General features: G+C 45.0%; 1 protein-coding gene and 1 pseudogene across 2 annotated transcripts in view; one reads left to right on the forward strand and one right to left on the reverse strand.

The window, feature by feature from the left end:
* lamc3 (laminin, gamma 3) overlaps positions 1-27,331 on the forward strand; it is a gene marked incomplete at its 5' end in the record, with an annotated part of 191,099 nt that overhangs the window by 70,445 nt on the left and 93,323 nt on the right. The window contains 5 exons of the mRNA XM_083642378.1: positions 1,024-1,212; positions 4,639-4,756; positions 10,288-10,386; positions 12,650-12,786; positions 20,128-20,247. Of these exons, the coding sequence (XP_083498504.1) occupies positions 1,024-1,212; positions 4,639-4,756; positions 10,288-10,386; positions 12,650-12,786; positions 20,128-20,247 (663 nt within the window). The remainder of the gene's footprint in view (positions 1-1,023; positions 1,213-4,638; positions 4,757-10,287; positions 10,387-12,649; positions 12,787-20,127; positions 20,248-27,331) is intronic.
* On the reverse strand, positions 16,171-17,265 carry LOC310781556 (soluble calcium-activated nucleotidase 1 pseudogene; annotated as a pseudogene). The gene has a single exon. The product of its transcript is annotated as a soluble calcium-activated nucleotidase 1 pseudogene (transcript).

A 27,331-nucleotide genomic window follows, 5' to 3' on the forward strand; every position in this document is an offset into this window, starting at 1 on the left:
GACGTACATCTTCATTTTGAGGTATTGCAAATCACTCTGGTGCTAATAGATAATTTACTGTGGGTCTTGAAAGATGACCAACAATTATGAAAATCTTTGGCCTGTGCTAAATATTGGCAGTCCTAAACTGGCGGTGAATGAGTTAATAACAGGGAGGAATAATGGTATGGCCCCTAATAACAGGGAGGAGTAATGGTATGGTCCTTAATAACAGGGAGGAGTAATGGTATGGTCCTTAATAACAGGGAGGAATAATGGTATGGCCCCTAATAACAGGGAGGAGTAATGGTATGGTCCTTAATAACAGGGAGGAGTAATGGTATGGTCCTTAATAACAGGGAGGAGTAATGGTATGGTCCTTAATAACAGGGAGGAATAATGGTATGGCCCCTAATAACAGGGAGGAGTAATGGTATGGTCCTTAATAACAGGGAGGAGTAATGGTATGGTCCTTAATAACAGGGAGGAGTAATGGTATGGTCCTTAATAACAGGGAGGAGTAATGGTATGGTCCTTAATAACAGGGAGGAGTAATGGTATGGTCCTTAATAACAGGGAGGAGTAATGGTATGGTTATTGCCAACTCATGAGAGAGCTTGATTCATAATAAAATGGGCAATTTCCCCTAAATCCCCCCTTAGGGCAACTGGTAAACTAAGGAGGGATTTGATGTGAGGGGTAGGAGGGCTGCCATTGTGTGTTATCGGCGGAGTAATTTGCTCTTGTATAAACATGTATTACTGTTATCTAAGTGCCCCCTGACAGCCGATTGAATCCTCATTAGGCCCGTGTGAAATGGGATTAGCAATGAGCCTCTAAATTATGATCCAATCCCAGAAGACATAATCTCTCACACATAGAGCACGCCCCCCCCCCCCCCCATCTCTCTCTCTCCTCTGTCTATTGTCTCTCTATTTTTTTTTACCTGCTGGCCTCTCTCTATTTCCTCCCTGTGTTGACTCCTCTCTCTTTCCACCTCTCCTCGCTCAACCTCTCTCTCTCTCTCTCTCTCTCTCTCTCAAGTGTGTAACTGCAGCGGACGATCAGATGAGTGTGTGTTTGATGTGGAGCAGTACCGGAGCACCGGCAGTGGGGGGCGCTGTGTGAGCTGCAGAGACAACACAGATGGGCCCCACTGCGAGCGGTGCAGAGAGAACCACTACAGGAGAGCATGGCAGGAGCCCTGCGTACCCTGCCACTGCAGCAGTAATGGTAAAGTAAAGATGTGCCGTGCGCCTGCAAATTGCTTTGATAATGACTAAAGAGACCATAAAATCACAGTGAAAAGCATTATAATTACCATCATCCATGTCATCATCCCCATCAAAACCAGGATAACCCCCCCCCCCTTTTTTCTGAGAGAATGAAACTGTCATGGTGGAGTTGGACTGCATGCAGTGGCCCACTGGCACCGCACAGACGTGAGCGAGATTTCCATGAGCAAGATTAAATGAAATAACAAGATTGTTTTGAATTTTATGGCGAAATACTAAATGATTCAAAACACTGCGATTACCCCGGCCTAGGCCATAGTACTACTCATAGGCCAAACTGGAACTTTTTAGAATTCACAATTCATACAATCACATTCATCTCATGTCTCACACAAATAACCATTTAAGAAATGTATGACTTTACTCTGCCTCGCTACAATTGTTCATCGACCCCGTTATGACGCATTGTGTTTAACCCATTGATACCTGATGCAGCATTTGCGTGTATATCCCTCATTTGTGTGCGTATCCCTTTAAGCGGTTTGCGGTCTTAAAGGGATACACACACAAATGCTGCATCAGGTATCAATGGATTAACATAGAGACTCAGTGCTCATTAAACACATACTTATTTGAGCTGGATGGACATTGAATGTCTTATTACAGCACCTTCACCTGGTTTTTAATATTATTATTATATATATATTTTTTTGCTGCCTTCTTGGCCAGGTCAGCATTGTAAATGAGATTCACATCTCAATGCTTTTTATCTGGTTAACCCTTTGATACCTGATGCAGCATTTGCATGTATATCCCTCATTTGTGTGTGTATCTTTTAAGACCGCGAACCGCGTGACGCGGTTCACAGTCTTAAAGGGATACACACACAAATGCTGCATCAGGTATCAATGGGTTAAATAAAGGTTGAATAAATAAATACATAAATCACCGCCACCACCACCATCATCATTATCACCTTATACTGTAGATCAATTGATCATCTATCTATCTATCTATCTACTAGGGATGTTCATTTCGAAAAAATGTCATAATCGAAATTCGGGAAAATTAACAATCAATTATCGATTATCGATCATATTAACACATTGACTGCCAGCCGTTTTTTTTTGCTGTAGGTAGCTTCTGCCAAGCCGTTTTTTGAGGATTCTGGCTCATTTTACAAGAGCCGAGGATTCGTTTCAGCTTGGACTTTGTGAACATACAATATCTCAAAAGTACTAATAGAATGTGTACTTTCTCTGTCTAAAAGAGTTAGTTTGTAGAGTTAGTAGTTATGTAAGCATTAGCAGTTGAATACAGCATGGTTTTAGCGTCAGAAAAAATATTCAGAGATAAACGGCTTTTTGTGAAATTGGATAGAACAGTCACTTTAACCATTCATTTTTGGCTCTCTCTCTCTCTCTCTCCCTCCCCCTCTCGCTCTCTCTCTCTCTCTCTCCCTCCCTCTCGCTCTCCCTCCCTCTCTCTCTCTCTCTCTCTCTCTCTCTCTCTCCCTCCCTCTCGCTCTCCCTCCCTCTCTCTCTCTCTCCCTCCCTCTCGGGAGGGAGACGCACTAGGTTTAATCCTAGTGAGAGGGGGAGAGGGAGAGAGAGAGAGAGAGAGAGAGAGGGAGGGAGGGAGGGAGAGAGAGAGAGCGAGAGAGAGAGAGAGAGAGAGCGAGAGGGAGAGTTGCTTCAACTCCTCCCTCCGTGGGCGTTCTTCTTGGCTGCAGCGCCGTGTAACAAGCACTTTCCTACCTGTGCAAATTCACTTTCTCATACTCTCGACCTCTCAAATAAATTTCTGAATAGAAATTAAATTACTCTAAATTAGAGCGAAAAAGAAACAAAAAAGAATGGGTTGAAAATCCCATTCTAAAAGCCTTTTATGGCTGTTTCCAATTTGGTGCTATTTTGCAAGGCAAAATGGCCTGCTGCTTGTCACCAGCCTCACTGCCCCGCTGCCGCTGTGCCTGGCTGTGCCTGTCTGCGTGGCCGCTCCCCGAGGAAGCCCGGCTGGACTCGCCCGCCTCCCGGAGCCCTGGCCGAGAGCTCCGATGAAGCCCCTGCGACTCTGGTCATATTTACGCTGCGTGCCTCAAAGTGTGCTCCATCCGCAATCCACGATGCAAGTTTGCAATCCCGCACCGCCAGCAATCAACGCGAAAACGAAAGCGCCTCCGCCAATCCATTTTCATGAGAATGGAAATGGATCACACTGCTTTTTGCTTGCCTTCCTACTTCCTTGTCGCCACTTAGTGGGTCGGTGGAATGGGTTGTACACGTTGTACACGTCCAATACTTATATAAGATATGTAAAAGGGTTAGATGCACAACCCCCCGTTAAAAAAAAAAAATCGATGCCAAAAACGTGTTTACACGTTGTTGGCAGTCAACAGCTGGTTTCTGAAAACGTGTTTACACGTTGTTGGCAGTGAATGTGTTAAAGGAGAATTTCGTTTTTTTTTAACTTGGAGCCCTCTCCTCACATTAATTATTATCTGACGACTCACCCAGTGTTCTCCGCAGCGATTTGGAGCGTCGTAGGCGTTGTGATCTAAATCGTACTCTAAGCCAGTCCTTGAATGCGCTCCGTCGGGGCCACATGGCAGCGTGCTGTTACTCCATGTAAATAGACAGTTTTCTTCCCGTGTTCTACCTATATTGTCATTATATGACCCCTAAAGAAACATCAGACTGCTATTCACCTCCGGGCTATTTCCACTGGTCTTTACAGGGATCTCATTTCCTCATTCGGGGTGAGTTTCACCAACTCTCGTCAAGTCCCGCGAGACTTTCCTGCCGGCTGGGCTGTGTACTGACTTTGATTTGATTTAAAAAATACATAAAAAATCGATAAAAATTCCACATGATCGAATCAATTCCTTAACGATCAATTATCAATTTTATTATTAATGATTATTGATGAACATCCCTATCTACTCTATCTATCTCTCATATATCTGTCTGCCTGTCTGTCTACTGTATCTACCTATCTATATACTGTATCTATCTACCTACTGTATCATCTGTGTCATTAACTACACCTACAGTAAGTTAGTTACAGTACAATACCGTATGTCTCATGTCTCCAAGCCCTTCCAACCTCATGTTTTTTTTTGAACAGGCATGCAGTAATAGGTGTTCAGATATGTTAGGTTGTTGAGGATATATTAATCTACTCAACGTACTTTACCACTCAGATGCATCACACAGGGCTTTTGCCGTGTTCTTTGAAAATGATTTTTTTCTCTATTTCTTTGTGTCTCTTGGCCCTTCTCTTTTTCTTTCGCCCATTGTTTTCTTTCCCTCCTCCTTATTATATGAATCTTCTCGCTGTCAAAATGTGTATTCTCTTTGATTTTTCTTCCTGTTTGCCGGCGTGCGTGCCCTGTGCGCTATCCATCTGCTGCTGTCCCTCCCAGGCTCAGCCAGTCTGCAGTGTGACGTGGAGGGACGATGTGCGTGTCGCGCCGCCGTGACCGGGGAGAAGTGTGACACATGTCTGGCCGGCTTTCACTCGCTTGGCCTCGGTGGCTGCAGGTGAGCAACACAGACAGTCACAAACACAGACGCACAAACACAGACGCACAAACATAGACGCACATAGACTGTAGAACAGGGATACTCAACTTGCTTTGCCCGGGGGCCACTTTCGTGAAATGATAGAAGGCCAGGGGCCAGTTAATAAACAATCAATATAGATTTTTCTGTAGCGGATTGTAGGTCAGCCGGAGTTTAGTCTGACAATGTTGTGCACACCGGATAGTTAGTTAGGTTAAGTTAGTTAGGTTAAGTACATACATAAGTGCCTGGGTAGCGAGCAGACAGCGGTATTTGACAATTTAGCAGCTAAATCATAGATTATTGAAAGATAATCCATAGTCCAGACTGAAATGCTATAACAGAAGTGGAGTATTGGCCAGAATGACATGAACATTTGGACACTTATTCAGTGGGTATCTTGCATGTTGCGTTCAGGTGCACTGTTTTTTTGTTTTTTTTTGCAATTCCATCGCGGGCCACACAGGGGGCGCAAGTTGAGTATCACTGCTGTAGAATGTAAAAAAACAAGGCCAGGTCGAAACCTGGCATAGGGCCGGTGTGCTCAGTAAAGTGCAGAACTCTGCCAAGCTGTATTGAGTCATTTGTGTAGTGTGCCTGTGCTGTAGTGTAGCCTATGTGGGTTAATAATCCTGGGTTTAAGCTTCATTAACATGAAGTGCCAGATTTATGGTTAATCTAGTAATGTAGGCTTATTATGTGGTGTATTCCCAGCCTCCCCCCCCCCATACGTGTAGGCTAGGTGTTTTTTTTACAATGAATTCGTATATCATTAATAATTGGGATTATTGTAAATATTAGGATAGGTGAGATCAGATGACTGCTTACCATGTAAAAGCTTTAATAACACTGGAATTGAGGGCCATAGACTATGGGCCAAAATTCAAATATAACACTATGGCCCATAGTGTTATTAAATATTGTACATGGTATGCAGTCATCTGATGTCCCCTCCCCTAAACGTTACATGTCATGACTTGCTCCTTCCTTGGCAGAGATCTGTGCTCGAGCACATTGCCTCGTGTTTCACTGTAAACGAGTAGGCTATTGTGACAAGCAAACTTTTTCAGTGGAACAAGTTCGCTTGTCACACAATACTCGTTGGACTTATTTGAGGGCATGTATGTTTATCGTTCACGTTCGCTAACCTGTCGGTCTTTAAACTCTTTGAACAGGTCGGGGTGCCTGTCGGCAAGATGTTTAGCCAGGTTCGATGTGTTTGAGCCTTTCGCTTTGGTCGTGTTGAAGCACCTTTTACTTCAGGAGCAACTGCACGGCCGGGCGTCAAGTCAGCCATAATGTACTAGTACGTCATCCGCTTTGTTGCTTTCAAAATAAAACGCTTATTGTAACCTTATTTATTTTGAGTAATGCGTTACAGCCACAGTTTCACGCCATATAACATCACAACAAGTATTTTGATACAAGGTTTGCTGCTTCATTCATTGAAATACCTTTTCTCCTCCAACGTGCATCAATAAGCTATTTACTTTTGTTTAAGTAACATTATTTTGAAAGTTTTAACCGGAAGTTTTCCAGCTCTTCCCGAAAAAAGCTGCCTGGAGATATTCTCCCGAATGAGAAGCACGCTTCTTCATAGCGCACGCCCGATAAAACTCATTCAAAACGTTGCACTAGTTTACTGACTACACTGTCGTTTCCCATAACGTTAGTCACAAGAAATGTGGAGAAAGAATCACTTTTTGGGAGACAATCGCATCATGGTGATCACTATTCAGCAACAATGGACATGTATTGGAAATGAAATGCCTTCGCTTGTTTCACAACTTGTCTGCTCCAAAGCGCTACTCCAACCGGAGATACTGTCTAAAGGTAGGCTTTAGAATGACATTAGCTTAGCGTCACCTAATATCATCACAGTCAGTCCCTCTCCTGACAAAAAAATGCTCCAGGTAGCGCTTTTTCCATGCAAAAATGCAAACGTTATGTGTGAACAGCCCCATACACAGCAGATTACCCCTGCTCAGACATTACCATAGTAATCACACAGCCCGCGCCCCCCTTTGGGAGACAATCGCATCATGGTGATCACTATTCAGCAACAATGGACATGTATTGGAAATGAAATGCCTTCGCTTGTTTCACAACTTGTCTGCTCCAAAGCGCTACTCCAACCGGAGATAAAGGTAGGCTTTAGAATGATGTTAGCTTAGCGTCACCTAATATCATCACAGTCAGTCCCTCTCCTGACAAAAAAATGGTCCAGGTAGCGCTTTTTCCATGCAAAAATGCAAACGTTATGTGTGAACAGCCCCATACACAGCAGATTACCCCTGCTCAGACATTACCATAGTAATCACACAGCCCGCGCCCCCCGCGCGAGTGCTCGAGCACTCGTTCATAATAGACTATTTAAATTGCTTAAAATGCCCATCCCTAGAAGCCGCTGCCATTTTCGCTGTGTCTGTCCTCCTGTGTGTCGGGAGTCGGCACGCCCACACATGAAGCAGACAGAGTCAGAGAGCTTTTTTCACTTTTCACCAGTCACCATTGGTTCAAGGCAACGATGTGTTTATTAGCCAGAGGTGCATGACCGCCACCTACCGGACTGGAAAGACATTTACTCGGCCAGGATCCGTGCGCAAATGCAGCGACAGAGTCGAATGTAAGGGCCCTGCTGTACATGCACACCGGCCCCAAAAAAAGCGAGAGATTGGGAGCTAAATGCACGTTTAAAAAAGGCAGAAATGGGAAGAGGAATAAACACAAGTCTAACCTAGGGCTGAAACCATTATTTTCATTGTCGATTAATCTGTTGGTTATTTTCTCAAGATTCACTTTAATAGCCACAGTAAGTAATCAGATTACAAAGGAGGAATTTTACTTTGTGCAAGTATGCAGTGCAGCGGTCACATCAACAGTTTAAGACAAAGCAATACAGAAAAACAGTCAATCAAAGGGCGGAGGCTTTCGGGTCTTATTGAAGAGGCGGATGGCAGTTGGGTAGAAGCTAAGGTTCTGGTACTGCCAGGCATCTTCTGCCAAGGGGGAGAGCCTTGAAGAGTTTATGACCTGACTGGGAGGGGTCGGCCATGATTTTCCGAGACTGCATCAGCGTCCTGGCAGTGTGCAGGTCCTGAAGGAATGGCAGGCTGCATCCGACCACCTTTTCAGCACGGTGGATGATGCGCTGCAGTCTGGAGATGTCCTTGAGGGCGGCGGCAGCAGCATACCAGACGGTGATGGAGGAGGTGAGGATGGACTTGACGGTGGAGGTGTAGAAAAGCACCAACGCTGCCTTTGGCACCTTGAACTTCTTCAGCCGCCGCAGGAATCGATTAGTTGTTTAGTTTGATCCAGAAAATGTCAGAAAATGCCAATCAGTGTTTCCCAAAGCCCAAGATGACATCCTCAAATGTCTTGTCTTGTCCACAACCCAAAGATATTCAGTTTACTCCGGGGGAGTAAAGAAACCAGGAAATATTCACATTTAAGAAGCTGGAATCGGACAATTTTGACTTTACATTCTCTTACTGTTAAAAAAAAAATACTCAAACTTAATTAACTGATTAATTTAATAGTTGACAACTAATTGATTAATCGTTGCAGCTCTATGGTGGAGTCAATGCGCCTAAGGGCACAAATAGATTTGAAGAAAGGCAGAGTTCATCCTTAAATCCCAGGATAAGATATATGAAAATGCCTCACATTGCTCTCTCACACACATTATGGAATATGTGTGCATGTTTGCATGCAAATTGGTTGGCGCTTAATGATGCACTGACCCGCTGCATATAGATTTTGATGATGAAAAGCACATCCCAACTTTCTCTGACCTGAGATCTCTTTTGCTAAGGCTGTGCGCGCACGTGAGCCTGCGTGTGTGTGTGTGTGTGTGTGTGTGTGTGTGTATGTGTATAGCTGTGTGTGTGTGTGTGTGTGTGTGTGTGTGTGTGTGTGTGTGTGTGTGTGTGTGTGTGTGTGTGTGTATATAGCTGTGTGTGTGTGTGCTGTGTGCGCGCGTGTGTTGCAGTATTTATATTCATAAGGAGCCTATCCTAGCTCTGCCTGACCCCACTCCACGTGCCGATGGAATGCTAAGTTGTGATGCTGTTGGATCGCATATCAATGACTCTTGGGCGTTAGCATTATTTCTACCATCTCGGCTCATGCAAAAGACTACAATGCTGCCATTCCATCTTTACCTCAGAAAAGATATTAGCAGCAGATATTTAGTGACGCTATACTATTTTCACGAGACATTCCAGTGACTCCGAATTGGGACAGTGCTCAAGATGGAGGAGCCATTGAAAAACACCAGTGACACACCTTCTAGCCATCTCGTCTTTGGCAGTAATTCATTTTTCAAATCGGAAGTCATTGGTGCCCCTCAATGCAATGGCACTGTGTATTGGAGCACTTTAATGAGGATATGACAGCTAAAATTTACAAATTATCAAATTGCATACACACACGCACGCGCACGCACACACACACAACTCTTCTCACGCAGCACAAGCAGGCTGTGGTGTGGAGGTGAGGAGGTGTGAATGAGGTGTGAATTACCTAGACCAGTGGAGCAGAACCAAGTAAAGACTGCTTGCCTCGGGGATAATTGAATTATTTTTGTCATAGCAGCTCATTAAGAAATAGCTTCTATGTTACACTAGCACAGGAAAGTAATCAATCAAACGAAAGCGATCAAACACAATTCGACGTAATCCAAGTGACTGATGAACAGGTGGCCTATGTGACCCGTGCAGCTCACTCAACGTGATTAAGGTTATGTCGACAGACCTTTGCTTGTAATGTGTTTGTGTACTAAATCTAGCAGCTTGTTTGTTGATATTTGGTCACAAAAGTGCTCATTATGCGTGCACACTTTGAATTATTGAAGTGAAGCAGGGCACAAAATTAGCACCAGCCACCAGCCAAATGCTGCTCAAATATGCAAGCGGTTGTTAGATTTGCAGCACTTTGGGGCGAGCACGCTGTCCTGTAGCTGATGACCCTTTCCTCTGATCTGGAGGGGGGGGGGGGGGGGGGGGGTCAAATGAAAAGAGAATACAGAGGCAAAGTGGTCACTTCCTGCTTCAGCACTGTACCAGAGATTTTTATCCGTTATTTATTTTCCCATAGACATTTTGTAAAATGCTTATAAAATAGTTGTACTTCGTCGAACTAAACGGTTCAGCTAACGCTATAATCCGGAGAGACCATAGAACATTTCACTCCGACCAAAACTTGAAAAAACAACATCGAATTTTTTTTTTCTTTAAACCCGCATTTTCTTAACGTTTTGGTCCCAGTGAAATGTTATGCGATCTCTCCTGTTTCTAAATATATCTGGACCGTTTGGTTTGAACCAGTAAAACTCTTTTTATATGCATTTTATGAAATGTGTATGGGAAAATAAATGGCGGATGAAAATCTCTGGTAGCAGGAAGTAGGCGGTCACTTTGCCTCTCTATTTCTATTTCAGAAAAAGTGTTAGTTGTACACGGTACAGTTAGCTGTCAATCTTTAACTTCAGCATCACTTGTCTGCAGGCCATGTGAGTGCGACCCCAGGGGGAGTGTGGGAGACTGCTCCCCGCAGGATGGACGTTGTTACTGCAAGCCAAACATGGAGGGACAGGGCTGCGACAGGTGAGGCTTGTTGCTCCCACAACATTCATGGTACGCACGCACAAATGCCTCGAAGTCTTGTGCACCAAAACAATTGAAGGCATTAGCTAATGATGACAGCAGTTCATGTACAGAATACAATTTGGTTAAAGGAGAATTTCGCTTTTTTTTTTAACCTGGACCCCTCTCCTCACATTAATTATGATCTGACGACTCACCCAGTGATCTCCGCAGCGTTTTTGTTCGTCCTAGGCGTTTTATTCCCGTTTTCGACTCATATCGTCATAAACTGTTCCCTAAGGAGCGATCAGACTGCAATTCTCCCCCGGGCTCTTTTCACTGGTGGTTACAGGCATCCCATTTTTGCCTGTTGGGTCAGTGAGACACAACTCTCGTCAGGAAAGTCTCACTGACCCGACAGGCGGAAATGGGATGCCTGGGATTCCTGGCATGCCTGTAACAACTACTGCTCGGCGCTCTTTACCACTGTAAAGACTAGCCCGGGGGACAATAGCAGTCTGCTGGTTCGTTAGGGATCCGAAAACGTGAATAAAACTGTCTATTTAGATGGAGGAAAACACGCTGCCACTTGGCCCCCACGGAGCTACATTCTAGGACTGGCTTGCACACTATTTCGATCACAACGCCTAGGACGGACAAAAACGCTGCGGAGATCACTGGGTGAGTCGTCAGATCATAATTAATGTGAGGAGAGGGCTGCAGGTTAAAAAAAAAACGAAATTCTCCTCTAATGTCAAGTCTCTGTATTTCAAATCTGACCTTTAGGGAATAAAACGTGTTGTAACACTCCAGAAAATGTATTGTAGCTAATAAGCAGCATTGCAATGTGCTTACATTATGTTTTGTTGTTTGTTTGTTTGTTTGTTTTTGAGACAATAACCACATTTTACAGCCAGCAGACAAGTCAGAAGACTTTAAAAGAATAGCATAAGATGAAACAGATCTGGCATCCACTTGGACCATTTTCTATAAGGATTTAAAAAGGATGATTGGTTCATGTTTTGGGGCAAATCTGCCAGTCTGACTAATAGGACAGTGAGCAGTTTGTCAATAGCCAAGCCCCTATTTCCCCTGTGTGTGTTTCCATCATGGTCCTCTGGGGGGAAAAGATCAAACAGATAAACTCAGCGTGACGTTAGCATGAACACACAGCCCCAGGTCTCAGACTATTGAATAATTCTCTACTCCCTGTTTGTTGATGTTTTTTTAGCTGATTTCACGGCTGGTTGAGCAGGTCCCCCTCTCCTGTGTCATGTGACTACTCTCCTGTGTCATGTGACTCGTGTAGTGGCTGATGCCCCTGTCCCACCTCTGCAGCAGCCAGTGTCTGTAGGTCAGAGCTCACAGTCCAAGCAGCTGAGCTCCATTGGGTCTCTCTTTCCCCAACACGATCATAGAGAGGCAAAGTGACCACCTACTTCCTGCTTCAGCACTGTACCAGAGATTTTTATCTGCCATTTATTTTCCCATAGACATTTCGTAAAATGCTTATAAAAAATAGTTTTTACTTCGTCAAACTAAACAGTTCAGCTATATTTAGAATCGGGAGAGACCATAGAACCTAGAAAAAACTACATCAAAAAACATTTTCTTTAAATCCGCAATTCTTTTACGTTTTGGTCTGAGTGAAATGTTATGTGGTCTCTCTCCTGTTTCTAAATATATCTGAACCGTTTGGTTTGAACAAGTAAAACTATTTTTTATAAGCATTTTACAAAATGTCTATGGGAAAATGAATGGCGGATGAAAATCTCTGGTACAGTGCTGAAGCAGGAAGTAGGCGTCACTTTGCCTCTCTATAGATAGACCATATAAAATATGGATGCAGCCACCATGATGTCACCCCATTTGTGAAGTCCTGTTTTTAAGCCTCGAATTTGGCATTTTGACCATCGCCATCTTGGTTATTTGGAGCCAGAAGCAGCTAGTGTGAGACATGGGGTTTCCCACCGAGTCGCAGCGCCTTCTGCTATTGGTCCACTATCGCCGAGCTGTGCGATCACTGGACAGGCGACCTGTCAATCATGCCCCAACACATAGTCTGCTTTATCATCTATTTTACTGACAGCACTGTCTGCACTGACCGGCATGTGCTGCTGCTCTGAGAGAACAACTTGAAGAGATTAGTTGAAATAAGACGGCTGCAAGGCTTAGGACAAAATGTGATAATTGGCAACAGTGGAATGTGTGTGTGCTGTGTCTGCACATGAATGATATTCTGTGTGTGTGTGTGTTGCGTGTGCCTCTACATACGCACCTACAGATGCAAGCCAGGCTCCTTCAACCTACAACAGGAGAACCCGGTAGGCTGCCAGTCGTGTTTCTGCTTTGGCCACTCCCTGGCCTGCTCCTCGTCCCACCACCATGCTGCTGTCAACATCACGTCTGACTTCATCGAAGGTATCTGCATCTCTCAATAGACCCACATGACCTGTACGTTGACCTATCACATCTCTCAATAGACCCACATGACCTGTATGTTGACCTATCACATCTCTCAATATACCCACATGACCTGTATGTTGACCTATCACATCTCTCAATAGACCCACATGACCTGTACGTTGACCTATCATCTCTCAATAGACCCACATGACCTGTACGTTGACCTATCATCTCTCAATAGACCCACATGACCTGTATGTTGACCTATCACATCTCTCAATAGACCCACATGACCTGTACGTTGACCTATCATCTCTCAATAGACCCACATGGTTGACCTATCATCTCTCAATAGACCCACATGACCTGTACGTTGACCTATCATCTCGTTGACCTATCATCTCTCAATAGACCCACATGACCTGTACGTTGACCTATCATCTCGTTGACCTATCATCTCTCAATAGACCCACATGACCTGTACGTTGACCTATCATCTCGTTGACCTATCATCTCTCAATAGACCCACATGACCTGTACGTTGACCTATCATCTCGTTGACCTATCATCTCTCAATAGACCCACATGACCTGTACGTTGACCTATCATCTCGTTGACCTATCATCTCTCAATAGACCCACATGGTTGACCTATCATCTCTCAATAGACCCACATGACCTGTACGTTGACCTATCATCTCGTTGACCTATCATCTCTCAATAGACCCACATGACCTGTACATTGACATATTGCTGCTTTAGCCACATGTATTACCCAACTCAAGCTGCGAGAGCCACATATTTACAGCAGATGTCCTTACCGTATCTTCACCCACTTTATCTTAACTAATGTATAGAGCAGAATAGCAATGACTATAGACGGTTTTAACTCGTAACAATCACGAACGGTCACAACCCACCTGAATATCTGGTTTACTTCCTGTATATATGAAGGAAACCCCCAGGGGGCACGGGGAGAACATGCAAACTCCACACAGAAAGGCCCTTTTGACGACCCCACCCGGGCAGCGGGCACTCGAGGACATGCGGACGGGCACGCATTCTTTCAGCGCTCACAGCGTCCCAGGTGGGAATCGAACCCAGGACCTTCTAGCTGTGAGGCGACAGCGCTTACCACTGCACCACCGTGCCCCCGCGACATATCGTTTTAATCATTTACTTTAGATTTGTTTTTACCAGTCAGGAGTAGGATGTTATTGCCGGTCATTTAGCATCGTGCTAGGCTAACCGAGTCGGTCATCTGACATCTAATGTCAGATGTAAATAATGCAGTTAAGGCATTAGCAATCGAATGCCGAACGTCACCCAAGCTCGTACCATGCCTTTCTCTCATCAAATCACTTTCCTAAACTAATAGAGTGGCGCAGTCAACTGAGCATGCTCAGAATGTTGCCCTATTAGTAGTACTGTATAACCCAACATAATCCATCAACTGAGCATGCAAACGCCACCGACTGCTGATGTCCTACCCACTGATGATAAGAATAAAAGAGAAGAGGATAGCACTCCAAGTTAAACATTTTATTGCCTGCAAACGTTTCGGGCTGTTAACCCTTCATCAGTGCAGTAGCAAACAAATCAGGTATCACACAGGTGACTATATCATGGCTCAGGTGTGGTGATTGTCACCTCATTAACTCATTGAATGCCATGGACGTCCTTCGACGTCCAATTAAATAGTGACGTAGAATGCCACGGACGTCCTTCGACGTCCAATGCGTTTTTTGACGGTGGGACGTCGATCAAAGCCTTCCGCAGCTCCTGTACAACTATAGTAGCTATTGGAGGTGTATAACCTATTTTACGGACTCATTAGGTGGCGACAGTGCTTGCTCGGTGCAGTCCAGATTAGAGACAGGTCCGAGAAACAGCCTAAAAGCCGTGGATCAAAGACAACCCGATGCATGCTCCCAGAGCCATTTGCTCTGTCGCGGGAGCTGACATTGGCTCCGAACAGGAGTCAATCCGCGCTCACAACTGAGCCCCTCTGTCCCTGTCTGTCTGTCTGTCTGTCTGTCTGTCTGTCTGTATAGTTTCTCCACCCGATTAGCAGACAGGAAAGCAGCCCCTGACGCCAAACCATTCAGCAATCCGGGTTGGCTCTTCCCTGCTGTGGCGCTGAGAGCCGACAGCAGCACACAAACGCAGCACTCCGAAAATATAATGGTTGCGTGAGGCTGTGTGCAGTGTGGGGAGGAGTTTACGGGGGGAGGGGGGGAGGGGGGTGGTGCACGCAGGGCATCACACAACAACTACGTCACTACATCAGAAAATATTATCTTCAGACTCAGTGAATGTGCTTGAAATGCTGCATTTCACAAAAGGCGGATTATCTCAGCTAATAATTTGAAAAGCCTGAAAACGCTGAAAACAACCTATCTTCTCCGGCTCATAACTAAAGAACGGAAAATGGTATCAATAAACTTTTTTTTGCTGATGATACAATAGAGCCAGCTCGTTCTTGTGCGTGTTCGGTGTTTACATAGTAATATCACACAATATTCTGTGGGCCTCGAGAAATCACTGAAAACGCTCTGAAAACTCTGGCACTGGGAGCATCCGTTCTCCAAAAGTGGCTGGCACTGAATGAGTTAACATACCGTAATTGATCATCAATTGCCTACAGTGCAATCTTCACTCAAAACCAGATCTGACAAGAGGATACAAACAATCAATAGATCAAAAAGATAAAAAAAGATAAAAAAAAACACAGAAAAAGCATCACAGAAAACAGGTAAATACTATCTCCTCATTCATCCCATTTGGAATGAGGAGTGGATATATTGGCACTCCTTCTGTAAGAGAAGTCTATCTCTATTTCCACCTCTAGATGGCACCTCCACAACCTCCAAGCCCATATAGTGTAAATCACTGGTGCTGTGATTGTAACTGTTGAAGTGCCTAGCCACTGCTGATTTCTCATCATGATTACGGATGTTACATTTGTGTTCACATATTCTCTACCCACTGATGATGTCATGCCCCACAATCGTCAAGTGGTGGCATCCTTCCCCCCCACAACTGGGCCTGCAACAACCGTGGTGACTGATGATGCCAGACCCACTGCCGAGTTTCCGTTGCCCGGTAATTGCCGGACTTTGTCCGGTAAACTTCATCAAAGTCCGTCAAATTAAAATCTGCCGGATACCAGGTCCGGTAAATAATCTCTCAGCACAATTTGAGTTGTATTAAAAATAGGCTCGCAATTTCCACACAGGCTCCTATTAAATAGCCTAAATGAATATTTTGATGTGTCGGTTATTTTCACAAACTCAGTGTGCAAGCAGCGAGTCACTTCAACACTGATTGGATTGTAAACAACACGGGGACACAGTGCAGTGAGTGCAGTGGCCTCAAGAGGGAGTCTCTCAGTATCCTTCTAAATGAACTCCAAGCCCTCATATTTCACATCTCCGATCTTGGTTTCAGGTAAAAGCATGCGTCCATCCAGCGTAAAGGCCATAATGTACGTGGCGAGCTCACCGCGGACTTCCTCTGACTTGAGCGCCAGGATAATCTGGTCGTCCGTATTGGGGACAAACTTGAAGGAGGAGAAGCCGTGGGTGGGGTGGTACGGACCCACGTGGTTTACGACGATGTCGTCGAAGTCGTGCGAGCAGCTGAGGATGAGGTTCGCCGCGCGGTGCTCGTCCGCCGTCTCCTCGTAGTGCTGCTTGCTGGCGCGGCGGGGGAGGAAAAACCAGCGCTGTAGGGTGTCGCTCCACGCTGCAGACTCATGGATAAGGTAACCTGGAGGTTCTATCCCAGCAGCGGACTTCAACAAATTGTACTTGGGAACCCAGTTCTGATGCTGAACATCCCCTCTGTAGCCCACGACTTTCACCCACTCGGGGTTGTTGTTGACAAACTCTCCTGCGGTGGTGGTCCACTCCGTCCCAGGACCGCCGACGTACAGCTGCTCGTCCTTCACTGCCAGCCACTCTCCTTTGAACCCTTTGGCAACGCTGCCATTGCCATCAGTCAAGATGACCCAGGGCACAGCCTTGTCATCATGGATGTGGTAGACTACGCCCGTTTTATCATCGACACTGTACAGCTTCCCGTTGAACACCACCAGCTCGGACAGCTCCATGCCCCTGCCCTCCTCTGACAGGTGGCCTTCGAGCACCACTTGGTCCTGGTCCCATTCTACTGCCACCTTGTCACCGCTCTGCGATACCAGAAGGTAGCCCCGCTGCATGTAGCTGAACCACGTCAGCTTCTTGTCACTGAGAGACTTTGTGTCTTGGTCGGCGATGACCCCGATGCGGTAGCGGGTGCCCTGCGCCGTGCGCTCGGGCACACTGAGGGGGTAGGTGTCATTGTAACGGGGCTCGTTGGGGCCGGCTCTCCGGCTGTACAGGCTGTAGGAGCAGGACCACAGCCGCGTGCTCAGGTACATGAAGGCTATGAGTACCAAGGCCAGAGCGACCACCACAATGGGTTTCCACTTGAGGCAGAAACGAGGATACATGTAACAAACATAAAATAATGACATCAATATATGACAGCAATCATTTGTTTTAAATGTGTCCAAATCCTTTATGTTGTGTTTCACCCTTTTTTGCACAAAAGTGGCCAGGTCGCCGATGATGTCACTCACCGATGACATCACCGATGACATCACAATTGTGATGTCATCGGTGATGTCATCGGTGAGGATTTCATCAGTGATGATAGCATCAGTGTGACTCGAGCATTTGTGATGTCATCATTGTGACTCAGTTATGATGTCATCACCGATGACACTCAGGCAAATTACAGTGAAACTTCAAATAAACACCCGGGCGTTTACCAAAGACCCCGCCGTAATTTGTTTTGCACAGAATTCGTGCTCCGCAAAGAGTGGAAAGTATTGTTTTATTTAAACCAGTATGATAGTACGCTACTTAGTAGGCTACACACAAGAAGGTAGGTACAGGCAGTTTTGAACATGCCTAGTATTGTAGAGTACGGATTGGAACAAAGAAAAACAACTGAGATGTCCTTCATCATCATCATCATCATCGTTGTCGTCGTCGTCCAACTACCGCAGGGGTGGGCAACTATTTTTCATGGGGGGCCACATGAGAAACCCAGATTGTTGCCGGGGGCCGAACAAATATTGTCATGCCGTAACCCATGGATGGGCAACTTTGATGATAGAGAGGGCCACAAAAAAATATCCTCGCTACCAGATTTTGCTGAGGGCTGAATGGCGCCAGCGCGAAAAGTTTGGGGCATTTGAAGCCAGGTTTAGAGGAATAACTCATTTTAAATTAACAATTGTGATGTCATTATTCATTAACACGTTCACTGCCAATGACGAGTTGATACGTCAAAAAAAATCCAACGGTTGACTGCCAATGACGAGTTGATACGTCAAAAAAAAAAAAAAAAAAAATTGACGGTGGGACGTGCATCTAAGCCTTTTACATCTCCTATATAAATATGGGAGCCACCGAACGTGTACAACCCATTCCACCGACCCACTAAGTGGCGACAGTGCTCTCCAGACTAGAAAAAGCCGAGCCAAAACTGCAGGGGAACGCGCGATGAAACCATTCTCATACTGTAAAATGGATTGGCGAAAACGCTTTCGCTTTCGCGCTGGTTGCTGGCGGTGGGGGATTGCAAATTTGCATAATAGATTATGGGTGCAACACACTTTGAAACACGCAGCATAAATAAGACCAGAATCGCAAAAGCTTCATCAAAGCTCTCAACCGAAACCCCAAGAAACGAGCGAGCCCATCCAGACTCGCCCAGCGGCCGCCAGCAGACAGGAGCAGCAGCACAGACAGCAGCAACTCGCTTGTGACACGCCCGCTGCAGCCATGGAGAGAGGAGAAGAACACACACGGAGGGAGGAGTTTGAAGGAGAGGGGGGTTTCCTGCTGTTATGGAGGAAATTAGTGTTCAAAACTATTGTTTAGATGTCTGACGTCTTACTGATGCCAAAAATGAATGGTTAAAGTGACTGTTCTATCGAATTTCACAAAAAGCTATTTATCTCAGCTTAAATTTTCAGACGCTGAAACCATGCTGTATTCAAGTGCTAATGCCTACATAACTACTAACTCTACAAACTAACTCTTTTAGACAGAGAAAGCACACATTCTATTAGTTCTTTTGAGATATTTTGTGTTCACAAAATCTTAGCAGAAAAGAATCCTCGGCTCTTGAAAGATGAGCCAGAATCCTCAAAAAAAACCTTTGGCAGAAGCTACCTACAGTAAAAAAAAAACGGCTGGCAGTGAATGTGTTAACCACCAATATTTGATCCTTTTTTCACTCCTATGTCACCACCTGCTCTCCCTGCAGGGCTTGAAATTAACTTTTTTCACCACCTGCCAATATGGCTGCTAGATTTTAAAGTTACCAGCCAATTAGAATTTAAACTAGCCAAAATGTTTTTCTTGAAATAAACCAGAATATGAGTGGGTTAATTTAAGCATAAGTATCAGTAAGTGGCCCGGGATTCTCAAAGCCTGTGTTGAGGGCCACACAAGAACAAAAATGCACTCTTGAAGCTAAATAAATCCAAAACCAACAAGTTAATTATTTAAATTTCTACTTCAATGTAGAACAGTCATTTCTTACACATGAGATTACTTTTAGCCTTTTAGTCATAAATATTATTGAAAGATATTCCATATTCCAGACTGAAATGCTATAACAGAGTATTGGCCAGAATGACATGAACATTTGGACACTTATTCAGCGGGTATCTTGCATGTTGCTTCAGGTGCACTGTAAAAAAAAAAAAAAGGGGGGGGGTTTTGCAATTCCATCGCGGGCCACACAGGGGGCGCCCGCGGGCCGCAGCCCATGTGTGCTGTATACGTAGCTGAGCGCATGCTGATATTTGGCTCATATTAAATGTTAACAACGTTGCCTATTTCGGTCTTCATGTCGTGTAGTAGTTAGTAGTAGTTGTTGTTGATAACAACCACCACCCCTGTCGGAAGACGTGTGCACACGCTGGGTAGTAGGAAGCGTTGTCGTCTGGTCCCGAGCTAGCCTGAGAGGCTAATAAAAGCTACATGTTACAGAGTAAGCTGACTATCAGTATGTTATTGCACACATAGGTACTGTATATCTTTACATTCAAACGTTTACATAGCAAAAATAAAATATTTAAATCAAAATATGTCAGTGTTTCCCCCCCCCTGAACACTGTAAATAGTTAGCACTGTGAAGATGATACAATTCAGTAGGTGGCGGTAATACAAGATTTAAGGATGCCAACCGCCATAAAACGCCCAAGAAGAAGCTGAGAAAAAGGAAGTGCTGTGGGGCTGCAGCTGGTGAAAACCGTCTACAGTGTGATAAATGAACTTCCCCTTACCTCTAGATCAGGATGGCTGGTCAGGAGAGTTCTCTGGCGGGCAGGAGTACCCCCTGCTGTGGAAGGAAGGCGAGGTCTACCTGCTGCCTCTCACCGAGGAAGACATCGGCTTCTACAAAGCGCCTGGTGAGTCAGAAAGAGGATAGAGATTTGAGATGATCCCTGGAGACGGATCATTAGTCTAGGTTGGGTCAAAATGGCTGAGTTTCTATCACCAGAGATTCTTTCCCCCCCCTGTTGTTAAGCGTTGCTTTATTGTAGTATAAAGCTCAGAGAAAGCCCCACACCTTGCTAACTATGTAATTATATTAGTGTAAGTACGCTACACCATCTATAATATGCGTAGCTTGTTCCTGTTGTTCCCCAGTGAGATTAATCAGGCTATTTTGGCAATGGGTCACACGGTGGTTATTCTGACCATTTCCTCCGGTCCCTTATCAGGCCCATTAGAAGATAAGGGAATAAGCTGGCCCAGCGACAGGACTTAGGCTCCCTCTCTATCAGCCGCCCCAGCAGCAAAGTCCTGCTGGAATTGGATGTCTTGGCCATGCTGGAGAGGCAACAAAGTGAAAATTGGCTTGGTTTTCCTTCTTGTCGCCACTAAGTCGGTTCCAGCCGGCGGTGCCCGGCAAGCAGGACCAATCCCATTAACGCCATGTCCTGGAGGTTTTTACGCCCCAAAATGCGTGATCACAGGAAGCGACTCCATTTTGGAGGCATCTTCTCCTTTTTTTTTTCTTTTTTTTTAGAAGGATGAAAAGCTCACAGCTGAAAGAGGATGTGATAGGCAATTTTTTTTTTTTTTTTCTTGCATTAAGTTGTGGATGTGCAAGTCGGAGTGTGTTGACGTGCCAGACACGTGCACACGAGTGCATTCCTTGCCTGCTTACGGATTAATTTAATGGATTAGTTTATGTATTAATATACATCCAGTAATAGTTGGTGTTCAGTAGGGTTTTTTTTTTTGTGTCACTGTTTTTCCCATGGTCCACAAGTCTGGTGTCTCTGCAGGCCATAACACAGAGATTAGAGGCCTAACTGGCCAAGAGCTGCTTTGTGCCAGGCTGCTTATCTCCTTAGCGCAGCGCTTGTTTGTGTTGTTCCTCCACACAGTAAAAATGCAGACATCTATTGCCTTGCCATCCTTATTAATGATCTAATTTCCTCTCGCCTTCGTTTCCTTAGCGTTGCATGTGTGCGTGTGTGTGTGTGTACACTTACTGTACTTTCAAGATTAGACCAGAGGCGGCAGCAGCTTTGGAAGCAGACTCAGCCCAGCTGCCACTGGCTCTTTTAGTTTTAAAAATAATCCCCCGCACTCACCAAAGCAGGCGCTATAATTCTGAGTGACAACGCCACATTGAACACAACGCAATTCATATGATTCCCCATGCATTTGTCACAACAACGGCTTTTCTTGGGTTTCGTCGTGTGTCATGTAGGCGACATGCAGAATCAAATCTGCTTCCTTTTGATTGAGTTGGTGGAGAGAGAGAGACGGAGAGAGAGAGAGACAGAGAGAGACAGAGAGAGAGAGAGAGAGAGAGAGAGAGAGTACGCGTGTGCAGGATGTGTGCTCGCTCCACCCAGCTCCAGAAATATCAGGCCGTGTTGCAGATTGAGCACAGGCACAATCCTTAGTTACATCATTGCGGAAACTCAAATCAGCTCTCTGTCACATTAAGCAGAGGTCCAGGCTGTATTCCTAAAAGGTCTCAATGGTTTCTGAGAAGGAGTTTTGGACCAGGGCAAAATGAACGTGCTGTAGCCAGGGAGAGATCCATCCAAATAGCATGAGAGAGAAGGGTTCTCCTATTTTTACTATTGTTTTCTATTGTCTATTCATCTGTTTTATTTGTGTGCTGTATATGATTATGTTGTAAGTCGCTTTGGATAAAGGCGTCTGCAAAATACGAATAAAGTCAAGTAAAAAGCACCTGTGAGTGTCTCCCTTCTCAATCTGGCCATCGTGACATTCAGCCTGTAGCCATGTAGTGCAGACATTCCCAACCTGTGGGCCGCAACGGTACTGCAAGTGGTATACCAAATCATTTGCAAAACATTACGATCTTTGTGAAAGAAAGAAAAAGTAAATCATTATTATGCATGGGAATGCATTTCTCCATTGTTGAATGATACTATTCTTTCATTTGTAATACATTATTTGTTAATTAGCATATTGCAGACAGGCAGCCCCTCACTTTTAGTTTCTGATTGCTGTGTATTTAGTTTGTGATTGCTGTGTGGTGCTGATGGACAGCTCCTTTTATCATTCAAACATTCAAACACATTATTTGGCCTGCGTACTGTGCTGCGGCTCTACACTACAGGATTGGGGATTCTAGAGCAGGTACGTAGACGTCTATTCAGATGTGCGTTTAGTGCGGTGGTTGTACCCCCGATCCTGTCTGCCTGGGCTGGGCTAGCAGCTAAATGCTAAGTACGCTGAATGGGGAGAACGGGAGTATTTACTCCACCCTGGCCATGCCCCCAGCCAGCTACGCCAGCGTTTATGACGACTGACGAGACATCTGTCGTATCTGCATCTATTGTCAAATGAACATGCCAACCCAGTCAGGACATCCGAGTCACTCCTTGTCTTTTGTCATAACCTGAAAATGCTTCTCAACAAACACCTCATGTCTCCCTCTCCCCACTAAGTAATACGCTACCTTATCTGCCATATCTTCTCTCTACAGGCTTCTGTCTTGTTTATAAATGTGTATGTAGCCTTCCCCCTGGATTGTATTGCTTTACCTAGCACCTCTGCACCAGCACCACATGGCTATTTGTTCAGTGTGTTATCTAGACGCTGTGGCTTTGAACCTTGCACCGCTTACTATTGGACTGGATTGGAAGCTAAAAAAAAATGTAGTTTATTCTACGGCTGCACTGGTCTAAATGTCTAAAATGTAGATGCAAATATTTGTCAGTGCGTGCCTGTGCAAGCAAATGCGTTTGTGACTCTGTGTGCTTATTTCTTGAAGTTGTACAAGCCATCTTAGCGTGCAGCTGTCCAATGCATCGATGTAGGCATTTGCATTTGTATTGTGTGTGTGTGTGTGTGTGTGTGTGTGTGTGTGTGTGTGTGTGTGTGTGCGTGCATGTGTGTGTGTGTACTCAGGGACACGCGCGCTTCTCTCTGAATCGTGTGCCCCCCCCCCCATCTGTTTGACAGTGAACACAAGGAAGGTTCAAGTCCCCGTGGTGGCACAGGGGTAAACAGCCCACTGAACACTTGAGTGCAGCTGCCAGAATCTATCATGGATGAACACGAAGCCCCTCTCTCTCTAAACAGTTGCTTTGACACACTGCCAACGAGCTCGGCCCCGTGCACTTGAATCCGCTGGACGTTAAAGGAACACTCCGCCGATTAGAACATCAGTAGTATATCAGAAAACTGTAAACAGGTTTGAAGTCGTTCGTTTAAGTTGACAGTTATTGAGAGTTGATTTGAGTAAAGTTGTGGACCAGTGATGTCATTTGTGCATGAATTACATTACTGGTATTCATGCTAAAGGGGGACACCGTCTAACATCCTTCATCTCAGCTGCCTGTCCAGAACAGCCCTTGACGTTGATCCTTTTCATATCTGGAGCAGAGGACAATCTGACTCTGAAGCAGCAGGGGAACTGAGGGAGGAAGGAAGAAAGAAAGAGGACACAATCTCTGAATACAAAATATGACAATCCATGTGATGGGTCAGAAAAATGTATGCCGGTATTAGCTCCATGTTATTCTGCTGTCACAAATGAAACGTTTTACCATCAGTTTCACAAGCTCTCATCTAAACCATTATTTGCTTTGTAATGACATCTTTACATCGTTTACATTCTAGTACTCCAATGCCAAGATTTATGGCTGAGAAATAAACTTAATTCTGCACAGTCAGGAGTTTGCTCTCAATGAACTTTATTTAGAGCTGGACAATTAATCGCCAGTAAATCACAATCACAAAATAGAATATATAAAACAATTAACAGTAGAGAAAAACTAGAAAAAAACAATTAAAATTGATTCAACAGAAGTCCACCTGTTGTGTCTCTGAAAGCTGCCTGAGCAACAGATAGTGGAGGCTCTCTTCAGCAGGTTAGAGGCAGCTGTGTTTCTTTAGACTAGATGTCAGAGTGAACATTTTCTTACAGCGCTCACACCTGTAGGGTTTAGTTCCAGTGTGGATGTGTTGGTGTGTTTTTAGGTTCCTTAACTGACTGAACCTGCTCCCACATTGGTCACAGCTGTAGGGTTTAGTTCCAGTGTGGATCCGTTTGTGTCTTGTTAGGGTACCTAACTCACAGAAGCTGCTCCCACATTGGTCACAGCTGTAGGGTTTCTCTCCAGTGTGAATGCGCTGGTGTGTTTTTAGGGTACTTAACTCACTGAACCTGCACCCACATTGGTCACAACTGTAGGGTTTATCTCCAGTGTGAATGCGTTGGTGTTCTTTTAGAGTACTTAAATGACTGAAGCTCCTCCCACATTGGTCACAGCTGTAGGGTTTCTCTTCAGTGTGGATGCGTTGGTGGCTTGTTAGGTGATCTGAGCGACTGAAAGAGTGCCCACAGTCCTGGCAGGAGTATGGCTTCTCCCCTGAATGAACTCTCTGATAAATCTTTAAGCTTTGACGTGTTGTGAATGTTTTGTCACACTGCTGACCTCTGGATCCACTGGTGTCTCCCTGTTTCCATAGAGAAAGATATAAAGAAAGAATCAGGATACAGAGAGAGAGAGTGTGTGAGTGAGTGAGTGTGTGTGGCAAAAAATGTGATAGTGATATTTTGTCTCACCTCTTCTAAACAATTCATCTCAACAACGTTCCTCTCCTCCTCTGCCAAAAGTCTCTCTTCCTGCCAATCAGCTCTGACATCAAACATAGACAGTCTGTAAAACAGGGAACACACAAACAGCAAGAATAAGCAGAAGACTAGGCAAGCCTAGTTAAGTCAGACCTGGACTAGTGCAGCACCGGGAACGCACCCGCCAGGAAACGTCTCACTGATTGACTGAGTCACTGACTCCCCATTGTTGACGTAAGCATGTGTGAGTGTTGAGCAGCAGCACCAATCTTGGTCCGGCTTAACTAGGCTTGTCACGCATGCATGTTTCAACAACGGGAGTCAGTCAGTCAATCCCTGAGACCTTTCTTGGCTGACCCATTCCGGCAATAATAATAATAATAATAATAATAATAATAAAGTTGCAAGCAGAGATTGTAGGATCAAAGCAGTTATTTGAAAACTAAAACCTACTCAATGTCAATGGAAAAACAGTAAAAGTGCTGTCCAACAGACATAATTCATGTTCTTCAGATAGTTTTTTTTTTTCATGTTCATCTTGAAACTGTACCTGGTACAGTACCTGGCGTACCTGGTACTCTGGTCTAATTTATTATGATTAATCTGTGCGATTGTGACAAGCAGGGACTAAAACTAGCACGACTCAACCCGGGCTGTCCAGGTTTTTGACCTGTGGAATGAGACAAAAAAGCGAGTCGAACTGGGTGAGGCCGCGTTAATACCAGCGGTGGAAATGGGCCAAAAGTGGTTGAGAACACACCATTTGTCCCATTTTACCATCAGCATACTGCTAATAACCATGCTTGTTTTAACCATAATTCCAACATTAAAGTTTAAGTTGCACACACATACTATCCCGGGTTTGTTTGTGTTTTGCATTCTGTTTGGTTACAGTTTACATAGTCTACCATCACCAACACCATCTGCTTAAAGTAAAACACTGACATAAGTTGTATTAAGTTTAATTGTGGCTTATTGGTTCAGTTGTGCATTACATAAATTAAACATGTTCTTCTTTGTTACTGAGCAACCTCACCATTCACCATGTGGTCCAGGGTCAGAGGAGGAGGCACCCAACCACTTTCTGTATTTATTGGCTGACATCATCAGTGAGATTATTGGGTGAGACCAAGTATGGGGGAGGTCAATTATCTGAAGTGAGTTATTTATGTTGATTGCGATCTGTTATACAGTAAGTAAGATTGCAAATACATGTTTAATGGTAAGATATGTGTGACGGTTTCTACCTGGAATTTTGTAACATTGGATAACTTTGTCACTTACCTGTTTTCACGAGAGCCATGGGACTTACACCGCTTCACTCATAGAGCCAGTGGGAGTAGTGTTTGTGTGTGGCAGCAGTGATGTCAGTTAGAGCCAGTGGCAGTAGTGTTTGTGTGTGGCGGCAGTGATCTCAGTTAGAGCCAGTGGGAGTAGTGTTTGTGTGTGGCGGCAGTGATGTCAGTTAGAGCCAGTGGGAGTAGTGTTTGTGTGTGGCAGCAGTTATGTCAGTTAGAGCCAGTGGCAGTAGTGTTTGTGTGTGGCAGCAGTGATGTCAGTTAGAGCCAGTGGCAGTAGTGTTTGTGTGTGGCAGCAGTGATGTCAGTTAGAGCCAGTGGCAGTAGTGTTTGTGTGTGGCAGCAGTGATGTCAGTTAGAGCCAGTGGCAGTAGTGTTTGTGTGTGGCAGCAGTGATGTCAGTTAGAGCCAGTGGCAGTAGTGTTTGTGTGTGGCAGCAGTGATGTCAGTTAGAGCCAGTGGCAGTAGTGTTTGTGTGTGGCGGCAGTGATGTCAGTTAGAGCCAGTGGGAGTAGTGTTTGTGTGTGGCAGCAGTTATGTCAGTTAGAGCCAGTGGCAGTAGTGTTTGTGTGTGGCGGCAGTGATGTCAGTTAGAGCCAGTGGCAGTAGTGTTTGTGTGAGGCGGCAGTGATGTCAGTTAGAGCCAGTGGCAGTAGTGTTTGTGTGTGGCAGCAGTGATGTCAGTTAGAGCCAGTGGCAGTAGTGTTTGTGTGTGGAAGCAGTGATGTCAGTTAGAGCCAGTGGCAGTAGTGTTTGTGTGTGGAAGCAGTGATGTCAGTTAGAGCCAGTGGCAGTAGTGTTTGTGTGTGGCAGCAGTGATGTCAGTTAGAGCCAGTGGGAGTAGTGTTTGTGTGTGGCAGCAGTGATGTCAGTTAGAGCCAGTGGCAGTAGTGTTTGTGTGTGGAAGCAGTGATGTCAGTTAGAGCCAGTGGCAGTAGTGTTTGTGTGTGGAAGCAGTGATGTCAGTTAGAGCCAGTGGCAGTAGTGTTTGTGTGAGGCGGCAGTGATTTGATTGAAATGGAGTTGATTTAATTGGGTTGGAGAAAGCCCTGATTGATCGCCGGCTCCTGCGCCCTTCAGCAAAAGTCATCGGGCCTCCATCAGTTGTTGTGGCAG

Source organism: Poromitra crassiceps (genome assembly GCF_964638095.1).
Source record: "Poromitra crassiceps genome assembly, chromosome: 8".
NCBI classification, from domain to species: Eukaryota; Metazoa; Chordata; class Actinopteri; order Beryciformes; family Melamphaidae; genus Poromitra; species Poromitra crassiceps.